We start from the raw sequence: 21,570 nt of genomic DNA on the forward strand, positions 1-21,570 counted from the left end.
GTGTTTAACTCATCTCTTAATGTCATCGATTATAGTTTACTTACATCTGTGATTATATCTGTAGAATAAGTTTGCATAGGTGAATTGCTAAGTTAAAGGGTATGTATATTTAATATTTTGATAGATATTTTTAAATTTTCCTCCAAAATGTGATACAGATTGAGTATCCTTTTTGAACACAATGGTAGCACTCAAAAAGTTTAATATTTTAGAGTACTTTTGATTTTAGACTGATTTTGGATTTTCAAATTAGTGTTGCTCAGCCTGTACCAATTTGTGTGCCTACTAACAAAGTGTGATTGGTTTTCCCTCCCTTATAAACTCTTACCTTTTTACGCCAATTGTAAAACTTCTGAATTACAGGGAAGACCAGGAACAATTATGTATTTTCTACCAACCAATAAAAGTAAAAGCACTCTGGGGGAACTTGTTTATTACTTTATATTTTAAGGTCGTTCTATGCTGTTAATACAGAGATACAGAAATTTTTAGCTTGGCATGGTACATATGCTTATTTGCCCATCAATAATAATGAAGGGTGAGAAATGAATAGTATCTAGAAAATGATGACAAAGTAATTTTTTAGCAGGATATTTTCCCTAGCAACTTTTTACAAAGTCTGATTGTTTGAGGCACCACTGATAAAGTGTGGTATTAGCAATAAGCCAGGTTGAGAACTTCAGCAGTGAAGAAAATATGTTATAGAACTGAAATGGGGTCCGTTTGCTCAATACAGTAAAACCAGGTGTCTGCACCAAGGTTTGCAGTGATAGAACAAAAGGCTTTTATTGCAGGGTGCCAAGCAAGGAGGACCAGGCAGCCAAATGCTCAAATCTTGACCGTCCCCCAGTAGCTTGCAGGCAAGGATTTTTAAAGGCAGGAGTAAATTTCAGGAAAGTGGAAGTTACAGGCAAAAATCATAAATCAATAAAGGTTACACATTGGTTTCAGTTTAAAGGAGAAGATATTGTGGAGCAGGGACTTACACGTGATGGGTAGACCCAAAGATTTTTCAATTTGCAGTTGGTTAAGGAAGAGCAGCCTTGTTTAAAAATTTAGGGTCAGTAGAAAAATGTGAACTAGCTAGGGAGGGTGACTTTGTTCAAGACCGTGAGAAAGAAACTTAGAACAAAGAACAGTTGTTAAAATTCAGCCTTAATTTCCCCCTTATCTGAGGTCTACTTGTCAATGGATCTGGTCAGTGGGGTTCCTCAGTGAGGGCCGGGTCTCTGAAATACAACTCAGGGACATGTGTTAAGATGTTTTCTTCAAGTTCTATAAAGAATCAAGTCTCTCTGGTACTCTTAAGATTGTTAACTATTGATTTATGCTACTATTACCTTCCTGTTTAACAAGTTACTTATTTACTTCTAGGACTAGCTAGGTCCCTGGAATTTCCCTTGAATGAACTCAGGATTTTCCTTTATTTTCCAGCTTGAGGTCCTCAGACCTCCTAAAAAGGGGGTCCCTGCTATGTCTCACATAGAGAACCTAACAGATAGGCAGGGTCCAAGAAAAATATGTGGTTTCTAAGACCTGCTTATGTTCCAGCTAGTGATTTAGGGGCCAGAAGGTGAAATTCCTTGAATGGACAAATGGATAACATGTAAATGAAGCTGGCTGGGGAAAAGGTCATTTGTAATGGTCAGGACTGTCTAAAGGTACTCAAACTCAGATTGTTGAAATTTCTATATGGATTAGATACAAAAACTGCTAGCCAAATTTGGCTACTGGTTTTCTTTTGTTTGTTTTGGTTTGGTTTTTGGGTTGCTTTTTTAAAATCTTTGTACTTAGTGAAATAAAAAGGACATTTTATGCTTATGGTAGTTGAGTATCAAAGTATCACTTTAGAAAGGATTTTTTTCTGTGTTTACTTTGCAGATAAAATAAATAGGACTATTAGATGCAGAGTTTTAAAGAGACAAATGTAGAACCCTAAACTTATTTATAGCAAATTATGTAATGCAATATCATCTGTAAAATAAGGCTTTATATCCATAAATATGAGATTAATGCCCCACACATTTCTATCTCATAGTAATTTTTACTACATCTGTCAACCAAAACATGTATTTACTGCCTTTTAGAGTTGATCAAATTCTGTTTATGTCCTGCTTGTTCATAACATTCCTTCTCTTCTAGCATATGCAATTTGGTTAGAAGAGATAGTAAAGAAAACACTATTGAGTTTCTTTTCTCCTTCATGTTTTCCTCCATAATGATGCCAACTCATTTTCTTGTCTTTTCAGAAATGAAAGTACTGAAAAGAAGAATAAAGATTTACAGATCACATGTGATTCTCTGAATAAACACATTGAGACAGTGAAAAAGTTGAATGAGTCACTCAGGGAACAAAATGAAAAGTAAAATCTCTAGTTCTATATTCTGAATACGTGGGATTTTTCAAAACCAAAATGATTCTCTTTATATAGAACATTGTTTTTTATTGATAAAATTAATAGAATTGTCACTTATTTTAGATATAAGATATATATTTGGTGGAATTCACAGGCAATTGCTGTTCTTAGAAATTTTGTTTTAAATGCCGAGCGTGATGGCTCACGCCTGTAGTCCCAGCACTTTGGGAGGCTGAGGTGGGTGAAGCACATGAGGTCAGGAGTTTGAGACCAGCCTGGCCAACATGGTGAAACTCTGTCTCTACTGAAAATACAAAAATTAGCTGGGTGTTGTGGTGGGTGCCTGTAATCTCAGCTACCCAGGAGGCTGAGGCAGGAGAATAACTTGAACCTGGGAGGCAGAGGTTGCAATGAGCACAAGATCATGCCTCTGCACTCCAGCCTGGGTGACAGAGCGAGACTTTCCTTTTTTTTTTTTTTTTTTGTATTTTTAGTAGAGATGGGTTTTCACCGTGTTAGCCATGATGGTCTCGATCTCCTGACCTTGTGATCTGCCCACCTTGGCCTCCCAAAGTGCTTGTTAGGGGAAAAAAGTTACAAATGGTATATGGTTCATTAATGTTTTCTTCCATTTTTTTATAACTTCAGAAGTATTGCCCAATTAATAGAGAAAGAAGAACAGAGAAAAGAAGTACAGAATCAGCTAGTAGACAGAGAACATAAGCTAGCAAGTAAGTGGCTTCTTATTTAATACATTGTCTATTTTTAATGTATTTGTTTTGGAAGCATGAGTAGTTTTGTTTGCTTTTTTATTTTCTACTTCCCTTATTGTTTTAAACCTTAAATCACATTTGAAATGGCTTCCCTTTTCTTGACGTAATGTTTCACAAAAGCAGTTCAGTTTGATCAAGCTGAAAAAGCAGTACATTTTTTAAATTTAGGAACTATAAGAAATTGGCCAGGCACAGTGTCTCACTTCTGTAATCCCAGCACTTTGGAAGACGGAGATGGGTAGATTTCTTGAGCTCAGGAGTTTGAGACCAGCCTGAGCAACATGGTGAAACCCCATCTCTACAAAAAATACAAAAATCTAGCCAGGTGTGGTAGTGTGCACCTGTAGTTCCAGCTACTCATGAGGCTAAAGTGGGTTGGAGAATCACTTGAACCTGGGATATCAAGGCTGCAGTGAGCTATGTTCATGCCACTACACTCCAACCTGGGTGATAAAGCAGGACTGTCTCAAAGAAAAAGAGGAAAGAGATGATTGCCCATTTAATTTAATTTAGTTTTTTTATAATTTCAACTTTTAGAATCAAGGGGCATGTGTGCAGGTCTGTTACATTGGGTATCTTGCATGACATGGAGGTTTAGGGTATGGATCTCATCACCCAGGTAGTGAGCATAGTACCAAATAGGTAGCAATAGGTAATTTTCAACCCCCTGCTAACTCTAGTCTGCAGTATATATTAGTTCCATCTTTATGTCTATGTGTACTCAATGTTTAGTTCCCACTTAGAAGTGAAAACTTGGAGTATTTGGTTTTCTGTTCCTTCGTTAAATAATTTAGGATTATGGATTGCCCTTTTAAAAATGAAAAAAAGTTTAAGGAACATAACAGCAGGTGGCAGTATTAGGTAACTTTTAGTTACTAGCTTCTTAATGGTATATTTGAAATGATCCAGAAAAACATTTTTGTTCTCACTTGCCTTAGAGCGCAGGCACCTAACTATATAATTTTTCATAGTTGTAGCTCTCCCTTTTCTAACCCTTACACTCTGAGGATTGTCCTTCACCTATATAGCATGTTATATTTGGAACAGAGGATGGAAGAAAGACATAGAGATTTGGTATTTTCTATAGAATACTGTCATAAAAAAGAAGTTTCTCTTCATTGTTCTAGTTATTTTTCTTTTGCTCTTATAGTAGCTACTAAACCATTTCAGAGTAGTCAGTGTAAGACCTCTGAGTATATACTTGACTTTTTTTTTTTTAAGATTTGCATCAGAAAACAAAAGTACAAGAAGAAAAGATTAAAACCTTACAAAAGGAAAGGGAAGATAAGGAAGAAACCATTGATATTCTTAGAAAAGAATTAAGCAGAACAGAACAGATAAGAAAAGAGCTGAGCATTAAGGTAAGAATCTGTTCCATTTCTCGTTTGCAGTAAAATGAAAAAGTCTGTTGTGAAAAGGGTAAATATGGATAAATAAATGTACTGTTTCTTCAGCAAATTTTTTAGAAGATATTAGGATCTCAAAGCAGCTTGAGTATCATTTGTTATGAGGTTTTCATAATGTATTTTCTAAAATAGTTAAGCAGTTATTAAACAGATACTTTGTGTCAGCACTTACTATTTTCAAGTGTGCAAAGAATACAGAAAGGGGTTACCAGTACTTGATGTCATACATAGGTAGCTGTATAATTTTCACTTTAACAAATATTATATAATATGTTAATATTAATAAATATTTTCAACTTAGAACTGAAGAAACTGAGTCTGAGGTTACTTACTAAAGTCACACAGCTAATATGTGAATCAGCAGTTATATATTCTGAATCTGAGTCCAGGGTTCTTTCTATATTACCGTGGTTGTATAGATTGAGTGGTAGCTATGAATTGTACTTTCTGGCCTGTTTACTACCAGAAAGATGAGAACAGACTAGGATTGAAAGACTGATCTACTGCTACTACTGAGTAACGGAAGAGGCATAAAATTTAGTATCACATTTACAGTTTTTCTGGTTCTGCTTTAATGTAATTATCTTATTAGTAATTTTAATATGTAGTGTGTAGTATTTTCTGCAAAATTTCAGCTGCTGGCATTAACTTAAGTTGAAAGTGTTCTCAATTTGTATTATATTGTTTAATGATTTTTCGTTTTAAACTACCATATAATTGAATTAACTGAAGTATAGTATTTCTTGAAATGGTTGTTGTACAAATAAAAAAATAAAAGCATCTTAAAGTATATGTATAGAGAAAATATTAAAGTTATTTTTCTTCTCAATTATTCCTCCTCCCCCAACCCCAATTCCTTAGGCTTCCTCCCTAGAGGTTCAAAAGGCACAATTAGAAGGTCGTTTGGAAGAGAAAGAGTCCTTGGTGAAACTTCAGCAAGAGGAATTGAACAAACACTCCCACATGATAGCAATGATCCACAGTTTAAGTGGTGGAAAAATAAATCCAGAAACTGTGAATCTCAGTATATAGACATTATGGCATTTTGGAATTTGTAATCTAATGATATTTTTGATGTATTTATCTATTGGAGGGGGTGGGTAGGGGAGTTAATTTGTGACTTCACAACAATAAGTTATCTAATTTAGTAAAGACCCTGATCTGATGCATGTTTTTTATTTGATAGTTTGAATAGAAATTTAAATGTTTAAGTTTTACTTTTTGTTTCTGGCTTTTATTGCTTAAGGCTTTCTTTGGTTCTTACATTAGAAAATCATTTTTAACCTTCATTATCATTTTTCTAAGGTTCTTTCCTTTTTCTTAGTTGCTTTCTATTCTGTGTTGCCTGTCTTATTTATTGTCATTTATGATTATTTAGATCTTAAGACCAAACTTTCTTGATATAACAATCCTAAAGATTACAAAATAAAAATATAGAGGGAGTAAAAATAAAAAGTAAAGTTAAAAGGGAGAAGGTATGATAATGCTAGAGAAGTTTTTCTCTGAAAAAGCAGAGAAGAGAATATTAGTGAATTTAAAATAATTTTTATTACTGCATTTAAAATGCAGTAACATGTGGCATAATTTCTAAATTTGAAAAAAATGCAATGGTAATAAAATGTATAAAAATTAGAAAACTGTTATTGTGTTAAACTATTACATTTAAATGATTACATTTAACATAATAGCTGTCTTATAAAAAATCTAATAACTTGTAGAAGTTTTTTGTAAGGTATATTTAGTGTTTTTTTTTCTCTTTTTTCAAATGTTGCATAGTGGTCCAGATCATCTATAATTGATTTACGTAAGGATCATTTGGATTCTACTCTTGCTGCATATTCAGAAAAATATTATTTACTGTTAATTCTGATATGAATTGTATTTAATGTGTTGTCTTAAATAGTTTTTAATTGGTTCATTTAATTTTAAAGCATAGGTTAAATACCTTTATGGTTTTTTTAAATACAAGGGTCCTTCTGTACTTTTCATTTGAATCATATGCTCTAACTACTGTGTAAGAAAAGTTTTTACATCAATATTTTGATTGATTTTATTGCTATACCATTACAGTCATTAATTTTAGTTGGTGTTTTCTTCACCATATCTCTCTTTAAGTGAATTTAGATTTGTGCAGTTCTGGAAATTTTTTAAAAGGTATTACGCAGAGTAAAACATTTTAAATTACTATTTGTTCTATAGAGGAGGTACATTCTCTTTCTCTTTTGAAATTGCATGCATTTTCAATCAAATACGAAAAAGTTTAAGTGGATAGATAAGACTGAAGAATAAAAGGTTCTATAAAAGGGACAAAACGTTAAAGAAATAAATGAATGAATGAACCAAAAACTCTAGGGAAAATCAGTCTATCTTTACAATTCAGACATCTTGAGACAGCCTAGCCTAGTGCTGCCCTATACAATTTTCTGTGATGGCAATGTTCTGTGATGTCTGATACCATAGCCAGTGGCTACAAGTGGCCATTGAGCGCTTGAAATGTGGCCTGTGCAACTGAAAAAGCTAAATTTTTAATTTTATTAAATGTAATTTTGATAACCATCCTATTAGATAATACAGATCTATCCCATTCTCACAAGTATGTGTTTAAAGAACTCAGTTTGCCTTTTCTTAAAGATCTATATAATTACCCCATATATATATTGTAGCCGTTTTTTAATGTAATTTTAACCTGTTTATTTCTAATCTTCTCTCCCTAAAGAGGAAAGTCCATACTGCAGCTTTGAAAGTGAGTACTAATCATCACCCTTTATCTCTTTCTGTCTCTTGTAACACCTTTCATATTGTTTCTATTGTTTTTCTGAGTGCCTTTATTATATCACTTACTTTTGTTTTCTTGTTGGACCTTGTACCTCATTTAAAAAGCAAAAGTGTGTGTAAATATTTTTTTCTAAAAAATTTAATCAAATTTGAACCACCACCATAGTCAGGGTTTTGTATGTGTGTATGCATGTCCACTTCCTGATGGAAAAAACAAAACTTAGGAAGTGCATCATTATATTAGGATTACTCACATCCTCTTAAAATTTTGCTGGGGAGAGTTTGTCTCCAAAGTATACATTAACACAGTTTCTTTTACTATTTACACTTGCCACTTGAACAAATAGACACGTCTCATAAAATTTGGTTGGTTGAAGTTTATATTAAATTGTTCATTAATTTAATGTCAGGAGAAAAGGAAAATAATGAAACTGTATGCTGTGTCTTAGGAAATTATCAGGTCAGTATCCCTTTGGGTCTATTTACTTAAAAGGACTAGTTATTTAAGAATAAAGAGAGATTCTATCATGAATTAGGACTGTCACTTAAATGAAAATATGTTTAAATTTCTGCTTCTACGTGTGGTCATTCATTCATACGTTATAGGTACTTATCAAGTTATATTCCCTAAAACTCAGTCTTACTATAATTTGGTTCTTTTCCTCCTTTCAAATAGTTATGAACTATATTTACAACTTTGCTTTTGGCATGTATACCATTGTACTAGCCATGTGTTCTGTTTGTGACTTAATCCTTTGCAAGAGTTAGCAAACATTTTCTGTAAAGGGGCAGATAGTAAGTATTTTAGGCTTTATAGGACATAGTTTCTGTCACAACAACTCAACTCTGCTATTGCAGCACAAAAGCAGCCACAGACAATACATAAATTAATAGTCACGACTGTGTTCCAGTCAAACTTTAGTAACAAAACTAGTCAAAATTTTGCTATTAGATGTTACATTTACTTATTAAGAAATGTCTTTTTATGTTTGGTAATCTTTATCTTGAGGTCTATTTTATTTGATAATAACATAGCCACTTAGTTCTTACTGTGTTTTCTGTTGGCCTGATACATCTTTTTCTATCAGTTTACTTTTAACCTGTATGTTTATATGTAAAATTCATGACTTGTAAACAAATAGAGTTAGGTCTTCCTTTTTTATCAATTTTAACAAAGTAAGTCCTTTAACAATCCACTTAGAGTTAATATTGTACTGCTTAACGTAAAATGTAGAAACCTTGCAACTATATAGGTCCTTCTGTCCTCTTCTCATCCTTCATGCTATAGTTGACATGTGCATTACCTCTACTTATGTAGCTAACCCTCAAAACCATGTGATAATTTTTGCTTTAAGCAATTATATGGAAAGACTCTGGCTGTCAACATCAGTATGTTCACCTCTTTGCATGCACCAATGTAAAGTAGTTTCTTCAGGGTTTTTCCGTTTGGAAATAGTAAGTAGTTTGTGGGCAGATACTGCATATATGCTGTTTCTCTTCCAACTTGCATCTGCTAGTTTTAGTATTGTTGGTAATTCTTACTTCAATCAGTTATTAATTTGATGGTTGGTTGCCAAGTAAATATTTTCCTACTTTTTAAAGGTAGAAAATTGGACATTTTGGTAATGTTATAATGTATTGAAAATAGCAGTCTACATGACATCACTCATATCATAAAATTAAAATATAGTACTTAGAGTTTTTCAGTTAATACAGCATGTACTTTTTGTGCATATTCTTACAAGCAAAGCATGTGAGATTTGCTTTCTATAGTTTAAGAAAATAAATAGGCATGTTAAGCATATTGATTTTTTTTAACTACAAGACCTTTTGATATTTTTCTACCCAAACCCCCTAATTTGAGAATTACTTATTTAAATCATGGCATTAGATTCATTTGGCTCATCCCTTTACCCCTTTACCTTGGCTCTCAGTGATTACCAATAAATATTAAATGAGTATTACCCATAATAAAGTATTTTGGATTAAGAAAATAATTGTACATTTCCAGCTTTCACTGAGTTTATGTTCTAGATAATTAACTTTTAAAAATTAAAACTTGGTCACTGCTCATGCCTGTAGTCCCATAATTTTGAAAGCCTAGGCAGGCAGATCATTTGAGGCAGGGGTTCCAGACCAGCCTGGGCAACAAAGTGACGCTCATGTCTCCACAAAAGATAAAAAAAAAATTAGCTAGGTGTGGTGACATGTCCCAGTGTAGTGAGCTGTGATTGCACCACTACACCCTAGACTTTTTATATATATGTGTGTGTGTGTGTGTGTGTGTGTGTGTCTATGTATATATATATATAGCCTATTTAATGCAGATGTTTCATTGATTTTTTTATAATGTGAATAATGAGCCTGATAAGTCCTTGAAATTATATGCCTCTGTACTCCATAAATTGAGAGGGAACATTGTGAACTCAAAAAATCATGGTTTATTTTCAACATGCAAATCACTTTGAAACCTTATACAGTCTCACTCAGTTAAGCATTTTGCAGCGAATTGACTTTCTTCCTGTCATCAAAGACCTCTGTGAGTTTTGTTTCGTTTATGCTTGTGTTCATTTAAACATTTCAGAACTACCCCAGAAAAAACTTAATTATCACATAACCAGGAATAAGAGGTATAACTCTTAAAACCCAGTTTTTTTTGCACATTGAGCTACAAGTATCCTTTCATAAATGCAAGAAGGAGTAAGTCTTTTCCTTCCAACTAAATATAACATTTTAGTTGTCTACTTCCTAAGGACCCAGTATCTATATTCTCTCGATATCTCAAAATATGATGGATAATCCCAGGATACATGCAAAGGACTTTTTACATGCTGTCCACTACTACATTAGAGAGTGACATTTTCAAAGTCAACAGAGTGGATTTTCTTTCACTTTCATTATGTTATTAAAAACTAATTTTCCAGTAAGTAGCTGAGCATTTGGCAGGGATTTAGTAATGAACATGATTTTGCCTCTCCATTACATTATCTTCACTGTTATTCTAAGTATTATATTTCATCTCACTTATCTCAAAGAGCCAAAAGATATAATGTATTAGAGTAGCCGTATGCTTTTCTCAAACCTCAAATAAAAAGGCTTATTATTAACCCTAGCAAAAGACAACACAACTGTTCATCTTCGATTAGGCGGGGTTTTCATTGTAACTGAACGTAAAGGCTATCAACTACTACATACTAATTTGTGTAATACCCACAGTTAATAATCAGCATTTTAGAGCTGAAAGAATTCTGAAAGAACAGTGAGCCCAAGCCCTTGTGTGTAAAAAAGATGTGAAAAAGATGCATTCTCAGAAAAGAGGTCCCATGATTCAAACACAAACTGATATGACTTTTAAATTAGTATATGTTGTTATGGAACACACAGAAGCTTCACTTCTAGCAATTTATCTGAAAAAAAAAATAACGTTATGCACTAAGATTTATGTACAGTAATATGGCACAAAATTGGAAACAATTTATACCGTAATAGATTGGTTAATCAGTATAAGGTACAGTCATGTAGTAAAATAATAAGCATCCTTTTTGAAAAGTTACTGAAATATATAATAAGTATTGGGAAGAGATTGTTGGTGTGTTAAGTGAAAAAAAGTAAGCCAAACTATTTGTAAACAGTGATTCAGATACCTGAGTATTTTTAAGATTTGTGTGTGTGTGTGTGTGTATATATATATGTATATTAGAAACAGTGAACAGTGGTAACCTCTGCATAATGAAATTATAATTGACTTTTTTGGTTTCTAAAAGTACAATGTTACTTTAACTTTTTAAAACCATATTTTAAAACATTGGTTTGGTGACCACATCTAGATTTGACTTCTGGCTCTACCTAAGGAAAGTTTTTATTTAATGCTTTATTCTTCCGTAAAATGAGAATAATACATACTTACTAGAAAAAATATGTTAAAAAAATACAAATAAAGCTCATGGCTTTTAGTAGATTTTCAATAATGGTTTATCTCCCTTTTGGAGAAGGAATGAAGTAAAAACTATTATGTTCTTTGTCCTTGGTTTCCTCTTTCTCTTCATCAGACATTTGGCCAATTGAGAAAGTAAAATGAATGGTAAAGATTCTTTGTTATTTTCAAGAGTAGTAGAGGATGGAGAGATTAGGAGTTAAATCTTTAAATTATTGTCTACACCAAGAGTAACAGTTTTATTGAGTAGACTAGTCTGGGTTGCTCAGACTAATTTATTTATATTATAAGTATCAATTATAAGCAGTGTTAAATTAACATCTCTTTTTGAAAGAAGCATTTTTCATACTTAGCCTTCTCTGGGATATCGTAGTATTTTCTAATTAATGACTGTACCTACAAAATTCATTGTGAGGTTGTACATTGTTACTTCTTTAATTTCCTGGAGGGAGATTATGAGGAAAAGATGTAGTTGAGAAAAGTTTGCCAAATTTTAGTAGTAAAACAGTATGTCTAGGACTTGGATCCCATTATGTTCCCAGCTCTTTTGACAGATTTAAAAGTTTTCCTAATCTATGCTAGTATTTCTATTTAGAAATACCATTTTTGTAGTAGCCTCTTTTTTTTAAAGTCCAAAGACATTTAGTGTTATCTACCTCAAAGTGAAGATGTATAGGTTGTGTTTACAGAGATAATGAAAATACAAACCTTTAATTGTAATATCAAGGAAGGGTTAAAAGGATGTTGGGAATTTGTACTGAATCCAGAGGAGAGAGAACTCGATAATAAATGTTTGAGGCTGACTGTGTAAAAACACTTTGAGAGAAAAATAAGCAAGGTCACCCTGAACCATTTAGTCTGAATGACATTTCATGCAAATACCGTTCAGATTAGACTGACTGAAGCATGACTTGAATTGCTGCTATCCTTGAGCTACTGAATAAGAGACTTGGATTATTGATGTTGTAGGTTGATCCAAGGAGCATGTTTTGTTTGCCATGTTTCCTGGGTGGATATGATCCACCCAACTTATGATCATACTGCTAATATTTTCAGAGGCTATGTTTCTTTGTAAGGTTACTTCTGTGGTCATTACATACTAATCAAATTTATTTATTTATGCCTCTTTTAAATCTTTCCCATTCTACAAACAATAGTATCACCATAATTTTACCAACTATAAGTGTGATTCTCTATTTAGGAAAGTGGGGGGCCAGAGGAGAGTAAGAGATAGAATATGAGCACGTGGTACAAAATTCAAAAATTAAAAGATCCATGGACTTTAACATGCAAAGAACTTGTCTCCCACTCTCTCAAGAAAAAAACTACACAAACTGAAAAATCAGTGGCTTCTTTTAGATCCACCAGAGAATTGAGGTCACAGGACAAATCATCATTCTGGAAACAGTAGAGAATACAGTTGAGTATGGATCAACTTATCTGAAGCCCTGGTAGGAACACTCAAACTGTAATTGTGTTGAATTACTAGAGGCCATGTGAACTAGCTTGGGAATATAAAACTCTTGAGAGCCTTTCCAGCCAACCGTTCTCCTTTGGATATGCAGCTATGGCACCCTGCCAGAATGGCATGATCCTGATGCCTCACTTCCACAAGGAGTAGCAGTAGCTGTTCGGTTCAACCAGCTGATCCAAAAGATCCACAGATGCAAGGCCCAACAAGCAAAAGCACACCACCATTGCCTATCACCCTGCATCTGGACCCATCTAACCCATAGTAAGATGTCCCACAGGGAGGTATCACACCAAACTATGAGCTAGCAGAAGCTTCAGCTTAGAAGAGTTAGGGTGGCCAGCATCCACATGGTGACCCAGACCTTTGGTATCTGTGGATCCAAGGAGACATTAGAACAAGTCCAGTGAGTCCCCAAAAGCCAGCAGCTCCAGTTGAAGGAGTGCTACTACAAGCTCATCCTCTTCCCAAGGAAGCCCTTGGACCCCATGAAGGAAGGCAGCTCTGCTGAACTCAAATTGGCCACACAGCTAACAGGACCAGTAATGTGCATGTCAATGTCTTCAAGGAGAAAAAGTCATCACCAACGAGAAGAACTTAAAGGCGTTTGTTAGTCTTGCACGGCCTGTGCCAGTGCCCAGCTTCTGGGCATCCAAGCAAAAAGGGCCAAGGACGCTTCAGAACAGGGTGTTGAAAAGAAAAATAATAAAACACTTTTGGGGACTTGTAATAAATCAGCAGTACAAATAAGATTCGTGGCCCCTCCTACCACACACACATTTTCATGCTTTCTCAGGCTTTACTGCTGGGAGCCCCACTAGATTCTCACAGTTGAAGATCAGAGATATCTCCCCTCATGTTTGACCAAGGGGAGGAGGAAATTTTGAAAATCACCCACAGCATTCTCCTACCCAACAAGGGGAAAAACTTTACTGTTATCGGTATTGTGGGGGAAGGAAATGTTCTGAACCAATCCATTCTAGTCTTTAAGGCTCATCTAAGGGACAAAAAAAAAATGCTGAGAAGCACTTGTAAAGGTTAGAAATCAGGGGTGGAGCATAGGCCTGCTAAATGAGATTGACCATCAGTACTTATCCTGGTAATATTAAAAGGACAAAAAAGGAATATTCTGAACAACTCTGTGCCCACATATTTGATAATGTAAGTGTAATGGACCAATTTCTTGAAAGACCACAAAAGTTCATACAAGGAGAAATAGATAAGCTGAATAGGCCCGTATCTGTTAGAGAAATTGATTCAGCAATAACCTTACTTTTATTTTTATTTTTATTTATTCATTCATTTATTTTTTTGAGATAGAGCCTCACTCTGTTGCCCAGGCTGGAGTGCAGTGGCGCCATCTTGGCTCACTGCAAGCTCCGCCTCCCAGGTTCATGCCATTCTCCTGCCCCAGCCTCCCAAGTAGCTGGGACTACAGGTGCCCGCCACCACGCCTGGCTGATTTTTTGTAGTTTTAGTAGAGACGGGGTTTCACCATGTTAGCCAGGATGGTCTCGATCTTCTGACCTCGTGATTCACCTGCCTCAACCTCCCAAAGTGCTGGGATTACAGGTGTGAGGCATGGCTCCCAGCCTGATTCAGTAATCACCTTTCAAAACAGCACCAGGCTCAGATAATTTCACCAGTGGGTTCTGCGACACACTTTTTAAAGAGAAATGATGCAAATTCTACAATCTTGTCTAGATAGTAAAAACTGGTTTTGTATAGATACAGAACACCTAAACAAAATATTAGCAGATTAATTGCAAAAGGGTATAAGAAATTATATGCCACAACCAATTGTGATTTAATGGATAAACTTACATCCACACAATAGAATATTATTCAGTGCTGGGATTGCTGAGTCAAATCGGTATTTCTGCCTCTAGGTCTTTGAGGAATCACCACACTGTCTTCCACAATGGTGAACTAATTCACACTCCCAGCAACAGTGTAAAAGCATTCCCTTTTTTTTGTGCAACCTTGCCAGCATCTGTGTTTCTGGACTTTTAAATTATCACCATTTTGACTGGTGTGAGACAGTATCTCATTGTGGTTTTGATTTGCTTTTCTCTGATTAATGATGTTAAGCTTGTTTTCATATGTTTGTTGACCTCATGAATGTTTTCTTTTGAGAACTGTTTGTTCATGTCGTTTGCCTACTTTTTATTGGGGTTGTTTTTTCTTGTAAATTTAAGTTCCTTGTAGACTCTGGATATTAGACCTTTGTCAGATGGACAGATTGCAAAAATGTCCTCCCATTCTGTAGGTTGTCTGTTCACTCTGATGGTAGTTTATTTTGCTGTGCAGAAACTCTTTAGTATATACCAAAGGAATATAAATCATTCTATTATAAAAAATACATGCACATGTATGTTCATTGCAGTACTATTCACGGTAGCAAAGACATGGAATCAACTCAAATGTTCATCAATAACAGACTGGATAAACAAAATGTGGTACATAGACACCATGGAATACTATTCAGCCATAAAAAGGAATGAGATCGACCCAGTGCGGTGGCTCACTCCTGTAATCCCAGCACTTTGGGAGGCCAAGGCGGGCGGATCACAAGGTCAGGATATCGAGACCATCCTGGCCAACATGGTGAAACCTCGTCTCTACTAAAAATACAAAAATTAGCTGGGCATGATGGCATTTGCCTGTAGTCCCAGCTACTCAGGAGGCTGAGGCAGAAGAATCGCTTGAATCCAGAAGGCAGAGGTTACAGTGAGCTGAGGTCATGCCACTGCACTCCAGCCTGGGGGACAGAGCAAGACTCCATCTCAAAAAAAAAAAAAAAAAAAAAAAAAAAGGACCAAGATCATGTCATTTGCAGGGACATGGATAGAGTTAGAAGCCATTATTCTCAGCAAACTAACAGGACTAGAAAACCAAACACCACATGTCAGTTATAAGTGGGAGCTGAATAACACATGGACATGTGGGGAGCAACACACACTGGAGCCTGTTGTGGGGAGGAGTGGGGGACAAGAAAGCATCGGGAAGAATAGCTCATAGTTGCTGAGCCTAATACCAATGTGATGGGTTCATCTGTGCAGCACACCACCATGGGACGCATTTACCTTTGTAAGAAACCTGCACATTCTACACATGTATCCCGAACTTAAAAGTTGGAGAAAAAAATATTCAGTGCTAAAAACAAATGAGCTATGAAGACATGGAGGAAACGTAAATGCATATTGCTAAATGAAAAGCCAGTCTGAAAAGGCTGCACACATTATTACAACTATATGACATTCTGGAAAAGTCAAAACTCTAGCAACACTTGAAAGAATAAACAAATAGCTTGGAGCAATAAGTAAATGGAGCATAGGGGATTTTTAGGGCAGTGAAACTATTCTGTATAATACTATAATGGTGGGTACATGACATTCCTTTTGTCAAAATTCATATAGAACTGTGTAATACAAAATGAACTTGACACTGTAGACTATGGTTAATGTATTAATACTGGTTCATTGATTATAATAAATGTATCAGTAATCCAAGATGTAAATAATTGGAGTGCCAGGGGACTCAATGGACATACGGAACTATCTGCCCGATTCTCAAAATCTAAAACTTTACTAAAATGTGTAAGTCTTAATTTTTAATACAGAAAAAGGATGATACATGACAGTTATTTCCCTTTCATCCCTCTCAGCAATCTAGTTACCCTCCACAGAATCATTGATTTTTTTGACCAGATTTTTTATATATTAAAGAGATAACACAATACATAAACGTGTATACCTATATATATATAGGTGGGTTACAGAAATGCAAGTATATTACACATATTGTTTTGTACCTTTTTCACTACGTGGTATTTAGGAAATCGTTTCATGATATCAGTACATGTTGGGCTTCTTGATCATTTTTGACAGTTTCATAATATTTCATTAAAATCAATATAGTTTAAGTCATATTAACGAACACAAATTGTTTTTCATCTTTGGCTATAATGAAGACATTGCAATTATCCTTATACAGATGTCATTCAAAATATTACTTGGTTGAAGTGTATGTACATTTACAAATAACCCACTAGCAATGTTTGTTTCCCCACATCCTCATTCCATTGTAATCCAAGTTTTTCAACCATTATGGTGTTAACAGACTTTTTCGTGGCTACCATATATGTAAAAACTATTTGTTTCCTTTTCTGTAAAGTGTTTAATCCCTTTCCAATTTCTTCTATGGGTTATTCATCTTTTTTTATTCATCTTTTTTTTTAACTGGGTTCCTGATGATCTTTAGTAAGTGCATTTTTCATTTGTCCATGATAAAAGTTGCAACTTTTTTTTTCAGTTAGCTGACTTTCATTTGACTTTGTTTATGGTTTAGCTTTTCTGTGAAGAATTTTTTATTTGTAATTTTTTTCTTCATTTTTATTATTGCAACTTGATAATCTTTTAATATTTTATAGGACCGATCACTCATTTTTATTTGAGAATTTTCCTGTACACTTGTGCATTTATTTTTCTATGTTATTTATTTTAGACTCATCTTGTTAAAAGTGTTGACACTTTTATTTGAATAATGTTAGGTTTATAGGTTTTTAGATTAGGAGGAATTGACATCTCTTTGATGTTAAATTATCTCTTCTGAAGCATAGTATATCTTTTCATGTGTTCATGATCTTCAATAATGCTTCCTTTATGACCTTCAATAATACATTATTTGAATATAGTTTTTGTACCTTGTTAAGTTTTAGCTTTTTGTCATTGTTCATTATATGTTCATTGTATTCATAAAATATATGAATATACATATGTTGTACCCAAACCAATAGTGAATTTACCTGAAGAATCCAAGAGAATCACTAAAGTACTATAAATAATAAACCCATTCTGTCATCTGTAAAAAAATTTACATTTTCATATCTAAGTTTTGAATAACCTATTCTCTTATCCAGATCATTTTTTAAAATATGAAAAAAGAATTTGCTCTTGGTGTTAATGGAAACGATTTTGGTGTTTTCCCATTAAGAAGCATGATGCTCACTTTTGGGTTAAGATATACATGTTTTTAACATGTTAAGTATTCATCTATTTCTATTTTACTAAAAATTTTTATTAAGACTGGGAAGGGATTGTACCAAAATGGAAATGGAATTTTATCAGATCTTTTTGATATCTATAAAAATAATGTGACTTTTTTCTCTTTTTATTAGTATCATATCAGTTGTTATAGGCTAGTTTGTGCTTCAGTAACTAATAACCTCAAAATCTCAGTGGCTTTAAACAACATGGTTTATTTCTGGCTCATACTCCATGTCAGTGGGATTCCATACTTTCCTTCTTCCCAGAGCCAGGCTCATAGAGCAGCCATCATCTGGCATTTTGAGAGATGCTGTCTGTGGTGGAGAGAAAGAGAACCCGGTAGGTCAGCCACTGACTTTTCAACTTTCCACTTGGAAATAATACATTTGACTTTAGCTAACATTTTTATTCACCTGTGCAAATCACATGGCCACGTGGAACTGAAGAAGAGGTCAAATAATTCTAACATGTAACCTGGAAAAAAAGTGGAAATGTTTGGTCAATATGTGATTAAATATATTAATATATTTCTTGATTTGAATGAATCTTAAATTTCTGAAATGAATGTATCATGGATTTTTTTTAGTGTGCTTATAGGTTCTGTTTGGTAGTATTTAGGAATTTCACATGGATATAAGTGAGATACATTTTATTTTGTGTGTGCTCATGTGGGCAGTCTTTGTCAGGGCTTGGTATTATTCTAGCTATAAAAAGAATTAAGAGTATTTAACTTACTTTTTATGCTCCTGGATAAAATATAGGCAGAATTGGAGGCTTTTGTTCTTTAAAGGTTTAGTAGAACTGACCTGTGAAACAACCTAGGTATGGGCTTTCTGGGGCTAGAAGAGGGTACAGCCAGGAAACTGTCTATATTTCTTCTGTGCTAATTGGTTTGTTCAGATAATATTCTCTCTACTCTAAATTGTATTCATTTATATTTTTAGAATTGTATTTAATTCCAGGTATTTGTTTTGCATATATTTGAACAAATAAGTATACTGATAAGCTTTTACTGTCCTTGGTTCTGTAGTTACCCATAAATTATATTTTCCTATTTTATATAATTGACTTTTTCAATTTTTATTTTGCTTTAAATCAGCCAGAAGTTTATCTATTTATTTATTTTAAATAATCAGGTATTAGATCTATTACTTTATTGTTTTTCTGTCTGCTAATACATAATTGCTTGCTTTATTTGTTTAAAATATTGTGAAGAAAATACACATGTAGAAAAGTGCACAACACGTTTTCCCGTATATATAACATTGAACAGCTACCCAAGTCAAAAGTCCACCTCATGTCCCTACTCAATCTCTATCATTCCCTCCTCCTCAAACTTAAGTATGGTAGTGTTAACACTACAGTATTGTTTCACCTGCTTTTGAGCTTTATATGTATGGACTCAGTATGTATTTGTGTCTTCTTTCACTCAATTGTATGAGAGCTGTTTTAAATTTTTATTTTCTAAATTTACAAAATTGAAACACAGTTGAGGGGCGGAGCAAGATGGCCAAATAGGAACAGCTCCAGTCTCCAGCTCCCAGCGCAAGCAACACAGAAGACAGGTGATTTCTGCATTATCAACTGAGGTACTGGGTTCATCTCATTGGGGAGTGCCGGACAATCGGTGCTGGTCAGCTGCTGCAGCCCGACCAGCGAGAGCTGAAGCAGGGCGAGTCATTGCCTCACCTGGGAAGCGCAAGGGGGAAGGGAATCCCTTTTCCTAGCCAGGGGAACTGAGACACACAACACCTGGAAAATCGGGTAACTCCCACCATAATACTGCACTTTAAGCAAACGGGCACACCAGGAGATTATATCCCACACCTGGCCGGGAGGGTCCCATGCCCACGGAGCCTTCCTCATTGCTAGCACAGCAGTCTGCTATCTAACCACAAGGCAGCAGCGAGGCTGGGGGAGGGGGGCCCGCCATTGCTGAGGCTTAAGTGGGTAAACAAAGCCCTGGGAAGATCGAACTGGGTGGAGCTCACAGCAGTTCAAGGAGGCCTGCCAGTCTCTGTAGACTCCACCTCTGGGTACAGGGCACAGCTAAACAACAACAACAACAAAAAGCAGCAGAAACCTCTGCAGATGCAAGCGACTCTGACAGCTTTGAAGAGAGCGATGGATCTCCCAACATGGAGCTTGAGATCTGAGAATGGACAGACTGCCTGCTCAAGTGGGTCCCTGACCCCTGAGTAGCCTAACTGGGAGACATCCTCCACTAGGGGCAGACCGACACCCCACACCTCGCATGGTGGAGTACACCCCTGAGAGGAAGCTTCCAAAGCAAGAATCAGACAGGTATACTCGCTATTCAGCAGTATTCTCTCTTCTGCAGCCTCTGCTGCTGACACCCAGGCAAACAGGGTCTGGAGTGGACCTCAAGCAATCTCCATCAGACCTATAGCTAAGGGTCTTGACTGTTAGAAGGAAAACTAACAAACAGAAGGACACCCACATCAAAACCCCATCAGTACGTCACCATCATCAAAGACCAGAGGCAGATAAAACCACAAAGATGGGGAAAAAGCACAGCAGAAAAGCTGGAAATTCAAAAAATAAGAGCGCATCTCCCCCTCCAAAGGAATACAGCTCATCGACAGCAACAGATCAAAGCTGGACAGAGAATGACTTTGAAGAGATGAGAGAAGAAGACTTCAGTCCATCAAACTTCTCAGAGCTAAAGGAGGAATTACGTACCCAGGGCAAAGAAACTAAAAATCTTGAAAAAAAAAAAAAGTGGAAGAATGATAACCAGAATAATTAATGCAGAGAAGGCCATAAACAAACGGACAGAGATGAAAACCATGACACGAGAAATATGTGACAAATGCACAAGCTTCAGTAACCAACTAAATCAACTTGAAGAAAGAGTATCAGCGATTCAGGATCAAATGAATGAAATGAAGTGAGAAGAGAAATCTAAAGAAAAAAGAAGAAAAAGAAATGAACAAAGTCTGCAAGAAGTATGGGATTATGTAAAAAGACCAAATCTATGTCTGATTGGGGTGCCTGAAAGTGAGGGGGAAAATGGAACCAAGTTGGAAAACACTCTTCAGGATATCATCCAGGAGAACTTCCCCAACCTAGTAGGGCAGGCCAACATTCAAATTCAGGAAATACAGAGAACGCCACAAAGATACTCCTCGAGAAGAGCAACTCCAAGACACATAATTGCCAGATTCACCAAAGTTGAAATGAAGGAAAAAATCTTAAAGGCAGCCAGAGAGAAAGGTCAGGTTACCCACAAAGGGAAGCCCATCAGACTAACAGCAGATCTCTTGGCAGAAACTCTACAAGCCAGAAGAGAGTGGGGGCCAATATTCAACATTCTTAAAGAAAAGAATTTTAAACCCAGAATTTCATATCCAGCCAAACGAAGTTTCATAAGTGAAGGAGAAATAAAATCCTTTACAGACAAGCAAATGCTTAGAGATTTTGTCACCACAAGGCCTGCCTTACAAGAGACCCTGAAGGAAGCACTAAACATGGAAAGGAACAACCGGTACCAGCCATTGCAAAAACATGCCAAAATGTAAAGACCATCAAGGCTAGGAAGAAACTGCATCAACTAACGAGCAAAATAACCACTGAATATCATAATGGCAGGATCAAGTTCACACATAACAATATTAACCTTAAATGTAAATGGACTAAATGCTCCAATTAAAAGACAGACTGGCAAACGGGATAGAGTCAAGACCCATCAGTCTGCTGTATTCAGGAGACCCATCTCACATGCAGAGACATACATAGGCTCAAAATAAAGGGATGGAGGAAGATATACCAAGCAAATGGAGAAC

The 21,570-nt window shown here is 35.4% G+C and overlaps 1 protein-coding gene across 4 annotated transcripts in view; it reads left to right on the forward strand.

Moving 5' to 3' along the window:
* The window catches only part of CIP2A (cellular inhibitor of PP2A), a 40,985-nt gene extending 33,104 nt beyond the window's left edge, over positions 1 to 7,881 (forward strand). For 3 of the 4 annotated variants that reach the window (XM_005548220.5, XM_065539226.2, XM_074033517.1), the window contains 4 exons: positions 2,250 to 2,363; positions 3,006 to 3,088; positions 4,352 to 4,491; positions 5,398 to 7,881. In XM_005548220.5, coding sequence (XP_005548277.2) covers positions 2,250 to 2,363; positions 3,006 to 3,088; positions 4,352 to 4,491; positions 5,398 to 5,568 — 508 coding nt within the window. In that variant the 3' untranslated portion in view covers positions 5,569 to 7,881. The remainder of the gene's footprint in view (positions 1 to 2,249; positions 2,364 to 3,005; positions 3,089 to 4,351; positions 4,492 to 5,397) is intronic. The other variant, XM_045385407.3, reaches the window with a different exon arrangement.
* The last annotated feature ends 13,689 nt before the right edge of the window (positions 7,882 to 21,570 follow it).

Source organism: Macaca fascicularis, chromosome 2 (genome assembly GCF_037993035.2).
Source record: "Macaca fascicularis isolate 582-1 chromosome 2, T2T-MFA8v1.1".
NCBI lineage: Eukaryota > Metazoa > Chordata > Mammalia > Primates > Cercopithecidae > Macaca > Macaca fascicularis.